Raw genomic sequence first — 14,244 nt, 5'->3', positions numbered from 1 at the left:
ACCAGGATACAGTACTATGATATTCCAGAGCGAAGTCCAAGACCAACATCCAAATTTTCAATGAAATACTCCAAACGCTGGTTATATGACTCTTAAATCTAACCTCTTCTGTACTTAAGGTATAAACGGGCCTTTTAAAGACTAAAAGAGTTTCAGGGAGGAGATTTCTTTGGAGAAGAGGTCACTTCCCCTCAGGTCAAGAGAGTGAGGCCTCAAAGAATCACCCAGAGCTTAATAGCATCTCTCCAGAAAAAGGTAAGAGGAGACAGACAGAGGAACGTCCCTGCTGACACGAAGAGAGTGTCAGAGTTGGGGTCAGCCTGCGTCCGCGGAGACTCTCACCGAAAATCCAGGCCAGGCACAAGAGAGAGTAAGCTTGGAGTTGTCTGGACACTAACTGCTGAAACAAGATTGTATTTGATGATGAAATGCAGCCACGAGAATGAGCAGAAAAGTCATGGGACGGCTGCAAGCTCACCCAGAAGTGAAGGAAGAATTTCCCCAGGGAGGAAATTCTAAAAGAACAGAGGACGACAAAATACATTTGTTTTCCGACTCCAGTCCATTCACGCTGCTTGTGCAGCTGACTGGTTACACACAATTCCTCTCCATTTGGAAGTCCTCCCAAAGCCGACAGCTGTCCTCCAGCTGGGAAGGAAAGATGGAATTCCTTCCAAAAATTAGGTAATTTTCGTTGTGCTCTTCGTGGGCAGATGGAGACTGTTTGGAGCCTGACTATTGAAGAGCATAAATATAAACATAGTGAAGAAAGAACTGAGAACTTTTTCCCAGCTGAAACACCCGTAAACAGAAGATCCATTTTGTTCCATCATCTATGCCAATGAAGGAAAGCTGTCACCTAAGAAAACTAAAATGAGGGGAGAGAGGAGGGAAGGAAACACACATGACTCTTACCCAGGCCCTGACTCTGCTGTTCCCACTCGATGGTGTCCGGCCCCTGGTAGGTGGCTCCCTCCAAAGAGACCATGTTTCCCTGCTCTAAGCCAGGTTCCTGAGACGTGATGCCAGGGAGAGTAAACCCAGGCAGCTCGGTGTCATCACCCAAGGTTTCATCCAGGGAGTCTGCATCTTTCTCCTCCTCATCTTCCTCCTCCTCATCTTCTTCATCCTCATCCTCTTCTCCCTCTAGGCAAGAAGAAAGCAAAGGGGACATGAAGAAATGCAGTGAGTGCATACAAATGAATCTTCTGAAATGACCCAAATGCTACAAAACAATCATGATTGGCCTTTTAAAACAAATTTTATAGCTAAAGTTGAGCAATATGAGCTTTGCGGGATTACATGCCCACCGTATACTCACATTTTAAACTTTCAAAACCACAGCTATGTCAGATGATTATCACGCATGTTTATTGGGAGTCAAAGTTCAGGTAATACGGATTTTTGTTAAAGCCATATTTATACTTACAAGGGTAGGAAACATCCTCTTCCTGTTTTCTGGAGCTCATTAAAGATTTATCTGTTAGAAAGCACACTGAAATACTAACAGAATTTAAAAGGAGTGTTCCAATCTCTTTCTATCTCATAATACTAAACAAGAGAATTCATTATGTTGGCACAGTTTTCTTTCTGTTCTTCTTCCACATTAGTGAGTAGAACTCACAACAGTGTTAAGTGAGAGGTCCATAAATCCACTCCTGTATCTGTGTTCCTTACAGAGGAGTGACCCAAGAGACGGGAAACCATTACATCAACGTTCTCCATACAATTCTAAAGGGGATTGGGAAATGAAATATTGATCAAGGACAGTCAGAAAAGCAACACATGAAAAAAACCATTATCATTACCATCATCGTAAGAGTTAAATTCACAGCGTGTCATCTGTGATGCTTCAAAAAGTGTTGGATTAGGAAACGTAAGGCCCCCAGTTTCATTTTATTGCATTAATTTTCATTTTTGAGGAATATTTTGAGCCCCCACCCACATCCTGAAGGCACCTCTGAAGCCCCGGACAAGGGCCCACAAAATCCACTGAAGGCCTTTTCCTTGGTCTCCCCCTTGGCTCTGAACACAGTGGTGACTGCAACAGGGAACGCTCTTTAGATGGTAAAGAGGAGAGGGAGGTGTAAAGCCACCCAAGAATTCTGAGACTTTCCTTTTCCTCTTCCAGACAATTTTCTCCACATATATCCCTTTTCATCTATCATTTACAGGTTTTCTTAACTTAAAAAAAATATTACCTCTAATCTTTCTCATTCTTATATATCCTTTAACTTTGTGGGCCTTAATACCTGTCACTGTTCCAAAAATTCAACAAATATTTATCAAACACCTAGTTCCAGGCACTAGGGATAGAGCAATGATGTCTCTGCCTTCATGGAGCTGATATGTCCCTCAGGAGATGTACAGCAAACAAAGAGACATACAAATAGATATACAATACATTACACTCTGATTAAAACCAGCAAGAAGATAGAAAATGCCTGGTACTACTATTATAGATGGAGAGATCAAGGAAAGTTTTTCTGATAAGGTAAAGTTTGAACAGAGATCATACCAAAATAATGAATTCTCTTGTTTCATTTAGGTCATTAAAGATTCCAAGCAGAGGAGAACAGAGGGAACAGCAAGACCAAAACCTTGAGGCAGATGTCTGCTTGCTGTGTTCTAAGAATGGCAAAGAAGACTGGGCTGGGGGGGGCAGGAGGGACAGAGAGAATACAGCAAATGAGGGGGAAGGGGTAGGCAGGGGCCACATCTAACATATATTTACAAAGAATGACTCTGCTGCAGGGCAGAGTATAGGCTATATCAGAGCAAGAGACAAAGCAGGGAGACCCAATAGGAGGCTATTTCAAAACCCAGGGGAAAGGGAGAGCAGTGGTCAAATCTGGGATGTAATTTGAAGGTAGAGCTTTGCTGATAATTACAACGTGCGATGTGGGAGGAAGTCCCCACTTTACTGAAAATGGGAACTAAAGAATAAAGAGCAAAATCAAGAATTTTATTTGAGATATATTAATTGTGTGGTGGCTTGTGCCTATGACATACAAATGGAAATGTTGGAAGTCTAAGGAAGGTCAAAGCTAGAAATAAAAACCTAGGAATCATCGACTTATAAATTATATTTAAAGCCTTGAGACTGGCTGAGATCACCAAGAGAATGAGAGTGGATGAAAGCGAAGTGGTCCAGCCCAAGCCCTGGACAATCGAACATTTAGAGGTTGGCCAGCAGAGGGAGATCCAGCAAAGGAGACAGAAAAAGGACCACAGGTGGGAGAAAAACTAAGACTGAAGGACTGAGTAGCAAACTGAGACTCTGGCTTTGACATCTGGGAAGTCATTAGTGACCTTGACAAAACTTGTTTCCCTGGAATGGTAGGGACAAAAGTCAGACTGAAGTGCTTCCAAAGAAAATTAGGAAAATGGAAGTAGACACAGCAAATAGAGAAAACACGAGAAATTTGAAAAAGAGAACAGGGACATTAGGGGGTAGCTGGAAGGAGATATGGGGTCAAGGGTAGGTTCTTAAAATAGGAGCTACTAGAATTTGCTTGTAATTGATGAGTAAGATCTGGTAGAGAGGGGGAAACTGATGACGCAGGAGAGAGGGGAGAGTGGCTGGAGGAATGTCCCAAGAGATGAGGTATAATGGAGAGGTTACACACATGGACCCTGGAGCCAAACAAACTTATTATGGCTGCGTGATTTTGGACAAGTTACTGAATTCTGGTGCGCCTCAGCTTTCTCACTGTAAGACTGGTATGAGTCCTACCTCACAGGGCTGTTGTAAGGATTACATTAGTTAATATATCAGGTACTTAGAACTAAGCCTGGCACGTAGTGGCCACCATATAAGGCTGGCTTCTTTGCTATTACAGAGAGGGGAGGGGGCCCAGTGCATGGCCTGCTCAACTACATCCTCTGCCGTAGCAGGCACGTGCCGGCGGGCGGGTAGATTTGGTGGTGGGAATATGTGAAAGTTATATTTCTTTTCTTAGTCAAATAAAAAACTGGAAAGGAGAAGAGAAATGGTGGTGGTTTGAGGCAACAGGAAAAAGTGTGAAATAGTCATCTTGAAGGATGTGTGAGTGAATTCTTGAGGAAAATGAGGTATAGCACTGCCAGGCAACCCTATGAGTCCACATGAGATGTGATGTCATAAAGTTAAAGTCAGGCGTGTTAAGATGATCGTGTGTTTTTCTTCAGCCACATTCAGCTGCTTGGATGCAGGAATGGGTGGAGGGGTAGAGGAGGCAGAGACATTTAACCAGGGCCAAGTTTTGCTAGGAGAGCTCAATTGGGGAGGGGGGGAGGAAAAAGCAGTTGATTGTGTCTGGGCATCTAATGTACAGCATGGTGACTATGATTAACAACACAGTATCATATACTTGAAAGTTATTAAGACAGGAGATCTTAAATGTTATCACCATACCAAAAAAAATGGTAATTATGTGAGGGGATGGAACTGTTAACTAACCTTACTGTGGTAAACATTTTGCTATATATATATATATATATATATATATATATATATATATATAGCAAAGTGCAGTGTGTATATATATATATATATATATATATATATATATATATATCAAAATGATTATCATGTGTATGTGTATGTATCAAATCATCACCTTAAACTTACATATGTTATATGTCAATAAAATCTCCATAAAGCTGGGGTGGGGGTAAAAAAGATGGACCAGGGACTCTAGCTAAAGAGAAGTTGAGAAGGATGGTGGATAGAGAAAAAGTAACAGGGTCAGATTATGGAGAAAACTATCAGGGATCATCAAGACTATTTGACAGTTTTGCTGACCTTCCTCCTACAGACAGAAATGTGTCATAGGCTAAAAAGAACACTATTATTTTTAAAATGTTATAAAATCACTTTTAGTTATGCTTCCTCTCCACAAACCTAAGAGGGTTGTACTAGATGGAATAATTGTGACAATATGATACTGATCCCCTAAGAACCTCAAAGGCGAAGCCAGAGCTCTGAGCCATGGATTTCCAGCTCTCATCATTGAACCATTGTCCTCTGACCCAGTGGTCCCCAACCTTTTTGGCACCAGGGACCGCTTTCGTGGAAGACAATATTTCCACAGACCGCAGGGGTTGAGGGGGGATGGTTCAGGCAGTAATGCGAGCGATGGGGAGCGATGGGGAGCAATGGGGAGTGGCAGATGAAGTTTGGCTTGCTTGCCCGCTGCTCACCTCCTGCTCTGCAGCCCGGTTCCTAACAGGCCACGGCCCTGGGGTTGGGGACCCTTGCTCTGACCACCACCAACCACCAAGGACAACTTCTATTTGGTCCTCAATGTGTTCAGTTAGTTCCTCCTCTTTAAAATATAGAGCTAACTACATGATCCAGCAATCCCACTTCTGAGTATATATCTAAAGGAAATGAAATCATTGCCCTGAAGGAACATCTGCAGCCCCACATTCACAGCAGCATTATTCACAATAGCCAAGGTATGGAAACAACCTAAGTGGCCATCAATGGATGAATGGATAAAGGTGTGGTATATACTTATAAATATTTATATGTATTATTCATATTATATAATTTATATTATACCCATAAATAGGTGTAATATAAGTATATTATAACATAAATGGAATATTATTCAGCCTTTAAAAAAAAAGAAATCCTGTCATTTGCAACATGGATGAACCTGGAGGGCATTATGCTAAGTGAAATAAATCAGACAGAGAAAGACAAATACTACATGGTATCACTTATATGTGGAAACAAAAAAAAAAGTCTAACTCACAGAAACAAAGAATAGAAAAGTGATTGCCAGGGTCTGCCGTTACAGGTGGAAATAGGGAGAAGTTGGCAAAAGGATACAAACTTTCAGTTATAAGATGAATAAAGTTTGAGGATCTAATGTATAACATGGTGACTACAGCTGAAAACACCAAATTGTACAATTGAAATTTGCTGTGAGAATAGAACTTAAATGTTCTCACCAAAAATAAAAAAGGTAAATATGTGAGATGATGAATGTGTTAATCTGATGGTGGAAATCCTTTCACAATGTATGTGTATATCAACTCACCAGCGTACACATTAAATATCTTACAATTTAATTTGTCAGTTATACCTCAGTAAAGCTGAGGGGAGGAATACAGAGCTATAAAAATAATGAAAGGGACCTCAAAATTCATCTTCCTCCATCCTTTTGCATCCTGAGGAGAAGGCAGCATCTATGCAAGTCTACGCAAACAAAATGTTTGCTGCCTTCACAATGGGATTTGGAGGACCTTGCTCAGGTCAACGTGTCTCATGTCTCACAGTCTCTCCCACACTCATCCCGCATGGTAAAGCCTTCCTTCTCCTCCCTGCCCTGAAATGCCCGATATGAGATGTCTAACTCCAAGTCAGACAATAAAACTGAGGAATACTCTCTCCAGAAACACATGATTGAGTAATATACAATTATTCAATTGTATATTGAGAAAGGGAAAGGAAGGACCCTGTCTGACGTGTGGGGTGAAAGACGAAAGTCTTCTCCTTGTCCCAGCAACACTGACCTTCAACACAAAGAACTGTATAAGGTTTACTAGTTGTCACTTTTAATACCTGAGCAAGCCTGGGGAGACAGCTATAGAAAAAGGAAGTTTCAGAAACTGTGCAGAGAAAATAGGAGGGAGACAAGCCTTACAGGAGTGAGAGTTCTCCTTTAGTCTAGCTTTATTCCCTCATTATCTTTTTCTGCCAGGGAATTTTCTTATTTTTTTAGGAGGCTACAACCATTTTGTAGCTGTTAAACATCTTTAGTAGAATGGCACCTGTACCCTGCTGCAATTTCCAGTGGAATGTTGACTACTATTACAGATCAGTAACAAAAACAGGTATGATAACCTTTCTAATATTAGCAAAACAATGTATTTTACAGCAGCTTGGCCCAGAAAGGTGAAAAACTATTGGATAAAGGAAGGACAATCTTGTCCTCTGCTGTATCACCAGTGACTAACCCAGTGCCTGGCAGTCTGCAGCACTCAGTATTTGTTGAATGAATGGATTGATGGAGGAATGCACAGTCAGTGAGCTAGATCCGGGTTTTTAACAACTGGATCTAAGGAAACACAGAATAGCATTTAATAAGCAATTAGTAACACATTCCTCTGAGTAATCTTGCGACAAGCACAAAGGCAACATATCAAATGGACAGGTACAAAACAACCCAGAGTTGTATGCATGCTTCTTCCACTAATAAAAACTAAAGAGAAAGTCATCTGTATTTAGCCAGTCTTTCCACAGTTGCATCTAAGAGAAATAATAATGTTATGAACACCTCTGAACAATCACATGAAATAATCATTCAGCAAATAAAACTGTGCCAAAAACAATAACAGGATCCCCGACTCAAAGACCTGAAACTAAACGAAGAACTCATTCAAATAACACTACCAGGTTATATGTTAAAGGCTATAGGGTAATGCTTTCTGAATTTTGTAATTTGGGGTTAAGATAAACCCAAATTTTATTTTCATTTATCTGAATCCCAAATAAGCATGTGGATCAACATAAAACACACACGCACAATTATTCCATACAAAGATAGCACAGAAAAAGAAAAAATGAACCTTTAAAAATGCTCTTGGTTTACCATTTATAACAGATACACCTCATATATCAACATCTGGCAACAGTGATCAGAGACTGAAGTTATATTTGTCCTGAGAATCCCTAAAGAACACTGCAACCCAGGAAGGGAAGGTTCAGAGTTCAGCCTAAGAAGTTTCTTCTAGTCATGTCCCCTGGCATGGAAAGTGCATCCTCGTAACTGATGCTTCTTTTTCCCAGGTTGACTGGACACCGATTACTTCATAAAACCAAACAACAACGCTGATGCTAACAGCAATCAAAGGGGCAGTCATGATGGTTTCCGAGTAACTATCTCCCGTGAGAGGCAAAATCCTCCAACCACTTCGCACTGCTCTCACTCCCAAACACCTGACACGGGTTACATAAAATTCCCTGGTCACTCGTGCTGAACCAGCATCTGCTCAAGGCATCCCACTGAATTCAGGATGCACAGTCAGGCAATGACTAAAGCTACTTGCCGTGGAGCTAATGGATTTTTCCATAGTACTCTTACCAAGATCAAGTCACTGGCTAGCATGTCCAATGTCAAGAATTCTGACACCTAACAATAGTGAGAAAACCGACTTAGGTGTCAGCCAAAGCGCCTACACAGGTGTTTGGACATTAGGCAGCTCAGCCTGCAACAGGGTCTGGAACATGGTTTGATTTCTGATTGATGGGCTTGAGGTGAACTGAAAGTTAAAATTAAAACTGTAAAACATTAAATAGAGATGCCAGGTTACGTGCCACATGGCCAAGAGATGCTTGATCATATTAATTAGTGTGGCAACAGCTCAAACAGAGAAATGGCCTGTTGCAAGCGGCAGGAAGAGAATAAAAATATGTCTAGACAGTACCATCTCTAAGCCAATTTCATGTGTCTGGCCACTCTCTGACAGAATCTCTTCACAGCTGTTTCATAACCCATAACAGTACCTTGTACTTATATGGGGCTTTTCTTCTGAGGAAGTCAAATGCTTTGCAGGCCTATTCTCCAAATGTACACAGTTGGCTAAGGAGAGCAAGTTTTATAAGCTCTGTATTACTTACAGCCTACTTCGCTGGTGATATAACTGCCTCGGGTGCTCAAATATCACAGCAGAGCCTCAAATGGGTTTGTTAAACCCCAAATTTTGACTCTCTAGGTCAGGCCTGTTTTCTTTATTTACTGCAAACATTTCTGCCTAAGGTTACCAAAACCAAGAGTTTTCATTTTGTTCGGGACCAGGGCCATGATCTTCCCAACAAAATCAATAGAAGATATGGGAGAAAGTTTGCCCTGTGGTCTGGGCCCGAGTAACCTGGTTCTGCTACAAAGTCCAGTTACCATTTAATAGGCAGTTCCCACCAAAGATGCTCAGTTTCTCTCAATCCATTTTTATCAGTTTAGACATTTTAAGATTTCCAGAAGATAGAGACATAGCTAGCATTCCCAGAGTATTGCTAATGAGTCCAAGGGGAACCCTTGGTCGAGAATATGTCATCCCAACAATAGGAGTAGGAAGGACCCCACCTGTAACACTTGTTCCCCAACATGACCTCTCTATCCTTGACTTATAGGAAGAATAGGCTCCTGCCTTTACTTTCTGTCTCTTTAGAATAGCAATGATTAATTTGAACCCTTGTCTTTTGCCTATTTATTCATTAGGTTTCAGGGTCAAACCTCTCTTTTTCTTTCCTTTACAAAGTTTAAAATTAAATCTAAGGTACACAAATTAGGACACGTGAAGAAGAGGAAGGATACCATGAAAAGAAACAGGGTGAATTCTCTGGGAAGAGGCTAAGCATGAGTCTTTCTCCCATTTCCCCTGTAAATGGAATGGCTGTGACACATCCAAGTGGCAGACTTTTAAAAGAAGAAACACTTGTTGGCAAGTGTTTTCCTGGGAACCCCTATACAATATAATCAAGAGCCACTGTAGCAAAATGCTTTCTACACATAAAGAGCGACTGAAGTACTAGGGATGGTACTGCCTTAATTTTCAAGATTTATTTTTAACTTTGACTTCAAATGGGATGCAAAACTTAAAGGCCAGAGAAAAAAAAATTAAACTTGTTTTGAGGAGATGAAGCAATTCTCCAGCAGATGGCTCCCTGAGATTGAAAGGGATTGAGAAACCCCAGAAACTACTGAAATAATGAACACAAAATTCAGCAGCTCACAATGTTAAATTTCATTACATTTCTTAAATCTTAAATATTTCTGCCAACTAAGTGCTTCTACATTTTTATCATGTAATATTAGATATATACAAGAGAATATGTATATAATATTTCTGTTATTAAGCATAATAATGAAATCACCTCCAGAGAACTCACCATTCAGCTAAAGAACTGTAATATTACTACTGTGGCATCTATTTGCATATTCCTCTATCATCTTAACCACCTACTTCCCCTGAATGCCATAAAAAATTACTGAATGATGAATCACTTTGCTGTACAGCTGAAACATTGTAAATCAACTATACTTCAATTAGAAGCGTGTAATGGGGAAAGAATTACTGAATGTTATATTCTGGGACTTTTTTTCCACTCAAAATTATGACTTTATGTTTCACACATCTAACAAAACACTGGTTTGTTAATTTCACCAATTTATGGTATTCCGTTTTGCAAGCATGTCACAATTCATTTATTTAGCTTCATGTGAATAAACTTTTGGGTTATTTAGTTGTTGCCAATTTTTTTGCTGTTATGCATAGTACTGTTATGAACATTCATATATGATCTCTAGTGGATCTATTCACTGGTTTCTCTAAGACATATTCCTAAAAGTGGACTCCCTCGGTCAAAAGGAATAGAGGTGTTTAACATGATAAATGATGTCTAGATATATTTCCTTAGCTCCACGTCCTCACCAACCTTTGCTATTGTCAAACTTTTTCTTTTCAATCTAGTGTGTATAAAATGATGGGTCACTGTAGAGGTAATTTGCATTTCCCTAATTATTTATGGGGTTGTATATCTTATCATAAGTTTGTGTATCTCTGTGAAATGCCTATTCACATGTTTGCTCCTTTTTCTTTTAAGTTGTCTGTCATTTCCTATTGATTTTTTGGAGTTCTTTCTATTCTGGACACAATCCTTCATCAGTGATATGTATTACAAATACCTTCCCTAATTTTAGAAGTTGTACATTCACTGCCTTTCTAGTATATTTTTAGAAAAGTTTTCAGTTTTAATATAGTTGAATTTATCAATATTTTCCTTTGTGGTAAGCAATCTTTGTGTCAGGATTTTAAAAATCCTTCTGTATCCTTAGTTCAGAAAGATATTCTATAATTTTTCTCAGATTTTTGTTTCATCTTTTACATCTGTTTTTAAACCATATGGAATTGGGTTTTGTGTATCAGGGTACATTCAATCTGATTTAATTTTTTTCCAAACGGACAACCAGTTGTCCCAAAACTTTTATTGGGAAAAAAAAAAATGCTTTCCCCACAACTCTGTAGTGCCACCTCTATCCTACATCAAGAACACCTACAGGAGTGTGTCTGTTTCAATGCTCTCTATTCTGTTCCACTAGTTATTTTAATTATCCCTGGCCATGACCACATTGTCTGAATATATAAAGATATAATAAGAGCTTTATAAGTCTTAATATCTGGTAGGGCAAGTGCCCCCCTCCTCCAATTTATTCCTCTTCTTCAGCAGTGCACTGGCAATTACTCCTTGGGCTTTTGTTCTTCCATACAAATTTTACAAAAAGTTAGTCAAACTGTCAAGGATTAACGAAACGGAAAATTGGAATAATGAAATCTTGTCTTTATTCCTTCATTCTTTCTATTTTCTTTGGGGTTCTTCTGTTTTTATAGCTTAAGGTGGAGGCTGCTTGGGTCATTAATTTTCAGACTTTCTTCTTTTCTAATAGAAGCTTTAAAGGCTAAATATTTCCTTTTAAATATTCATTTAACCTTCATCTTACAAGTTTTGATATAATATTTCACTATGATTCTGTTTTAATTATTTTTCTTTGATGCATAAGTTATTTAGAAGTGTGTTTTTTTAATTTTCAAAGGTACAGGACAATTTATCTTTTTATTTTAAATGTCTAACTAAATTGAACAAACATCAGGGAACTGGCCTGCATGGTACCAGTTCTCTGAAATCTGTCAAGATTGCTTTATGGACTAGCATATGGTCAGTCTTTGTAAATATTTCATGTGTGCTTTAAGATAATGTGTATTCTCTAATAGTTTGGTACACTATTTTTATATGTCCATTAGTGCATTTTGTATTAAATTTTATTTTGTTTGAAAATTTTAGCAAACTGAAACCAACACATAAAAAAGATGATACAGTTGGGCTTATCCCCAAACTACAAAGTTGTCTTAGCATTCAAAAATCAATCAGTATAGTATAAAGCAACTGTATGCCAACAATAAAAAAAAATCAATTAGTATAATTCACCGTATTAACAGAAAAACCATATCATCATCTCAATTCCGAAACACAGATTCGGAAAAACCATTTGACAAAATCCAATATCCATTAATGACCAAAAAACAAAACAAAATGAAAAAGTTTCAGCGAACTAGAAAAAGGCAGAAACTTTCTCAACCTGAAAGACGACATCTATAAAAATCCCACAGCTAACGCCATATTTGGTTCCCTTGTATTTACTGTCATTATTGATATATATGAATTTGTTCCTTTATTCGTTCCCACTTTTTCTATTCTTTTCCTTCTTGTTGTCTCACTTGCTGTCTCTTGGTGCTACACTTTCTATAATGTCTTCAAACTGATCTTCCTGTTCACTAACTCTCTCTTATTGCATATTTAACCATTTAATTATCAAAGGTTTTTCCCCAACAATTCTATCTTTACTTCTAAATGCTTTATTTGGTTCCTTTTTTTTTTTTTTTTTTTTTTTTTCATTTTTGGCTGCATTGGGTCTTCGTTGCTGCCCACAGGCTTTCTCTAGTTGTGGTGAGAGGGGGCTACTCTTCGTTGCAGTGCGCGGGCTTCTCGTTGCTGTGGCTTCTCTCGTTGCGGAGCACGGGCTCTAGATGCGCGGGCTTCAGTAGTTGTGGCACATGGGCTTAGTTGCTCCGCGGCATGTGGGATCTTCCCGGACCAGGGCTCAAACCCATGTGCCCTGCATTGGCAGGCAGATTCTTAACCACTGCGACACCAGGGAAGCCCTATTTGGTTCTTTTAAAAAATCTGCTGGGTCATTTTTGTTAGTTTCTTATTATTTGCTCATTTTTGTGATTTCATCTTTTCTTTCCTTCAACCTTTTATGCCATGGTTATTTTATATTCTACTCTGATCATTTTAGTATCTAAGGTCCTGGATAAGGAGTATGCCAATCAACCGTTTGACTTTTCTGCTGACTCTCAATCACGGCTGTTTGTTTCCTTGTTAGTTTATTGACCTTGTATTATGAGACCATATTTGCCTGATTTTAATCTGTGGGTAAACTATGCATCTCAATTGGGCATGCTCTTTTCCAGAGAGCATTTACATCTGCTTTTGTAGGGAGTCAGGTTGTGATATAAACCTGAAACTACTTTATTCCCCTTTTAAAGATACAGACTTAATGTGGAAATTTCAATCTGGGTCCCTCTTCTTGCTACAAGTCCAAATGTAGACTCCTAATATTACTACTGTCCTAGAGTGCTTTTACCTTTCCAATTTGCTTTCTCCTTACAGCTCACTTGTTGGGTTTCAGCTCACTTTGGAATGGATTGAGCTAAAAAATACAGTCTTTGGAGATTTTTTCTGACTGCTTGCAATTTCATTAACATACTAAAGCATGTGTTTCACCCAAGATCTAGGCATTTCGCTATGGTTGGGTCTGTCAGAGTCTTCATCAGAAGCTGAAATCCAAACAATGAGCTTTCCAAAAGCATCCACATCATCTACATTTGTCCAATAGGTTGAGTGAGAGCGCTTATTGGCTTTTCAAACACCATTTTCAAATTCCAAATTTCAAACACTCATAAGAGCATCTGTAATCTGGGGTGCATTTTTTTTTTTTTTTGGCGGTATGCGAGCCTCTCACTGTTGTGGCCTCTCCCGTTGCGGAGCACAGGCTCCGGACGCGCAGGCTCAGCGGCCATGGCTCACGGGCCCAGCCGCTCCGCAGTATGTGGGATCTTCTCGGACCAGGGCACGAACATGTGTCCCCTGCATCGGCAGGCGGACTCTCAACCACTGCGCCACCAGGGAAGCCCCTGGGGTGCATTTTTAAATTAGATAAAATCTCATATGTTATTGTTTATTAAATATTCTGCTTTAAACATCTGTTTCTTTAATTCTCTCTTTTCAAAATCTCCTCACAGTGATTTTTTTAAAACCTCCTATATTAATCTATACAAATTTCTTGAAAACATTTTATTGAAATTCAAACTTCCCAATAACTCTATAATAGTAAATATAATCATTAGAAACTTCTTCCATTCTATCCTTAACAATATTCAAAAGGTACATACGTGAGAAAATTTAAAAGCTTGAGACAAGATAATCTGCACACTTCGAACACCCCTTGAAAGATATTTTGGATTCAACCCACATTTCAGATAGATGTTTAAATTTTTTGTTTAATTTAATATCACTTTCTTTAAATTAGAGGATTCTGCTCTTGATAATGTAATCTCCTGTATCTTGTTAGCAAGCTAAAAATATCAGTCTACATAACTAACCTCACATTTACTGGTCATTACATAATCCCT

General features: G+C 39.0%; 1 protein-coding gene across 1 annotated transcript in view; it reads right to left on the bottom strand.

Moving 5' to 3' along the window:
* The window catches only part of ARMH4 (armadillo like helical domain containing 4), a 129,920-nt gene that overhangs the window by 89,415 nt on the left and 26,261 nt on the right, over positions 1-14,244 (bottom strand). Inside the window, exon 4 of the mRNA XM_060098085.1 lies at positions 916-1,146. Within this exon, the coding sequence (XP_059954068.1) occupies positions 916-1,146 (231 nt within the window). The remainder of the gene's footprint in view (positions 1-915; positions 1,147-14,244) is intronic.

This window comes from Mesoplodon densirostris, chromosome 4 (genome assembly GCF_025265405.1).
Source record: "Mesoplodon densirostris isolate mMesDen1 chromosome 4, mMesDen1 primary haplotype, whole genome shotgun sequence".
Lineage (NCBI taxonomy): Eukaryota > Metazoa > Chordata > Mammalia > Artiodactyla > Ziphiidae > Mesoplodon > Mesoplodon densirostris.
This window is presented reverse-complemented; position numbering and strand designations above follow the sequence as displayed.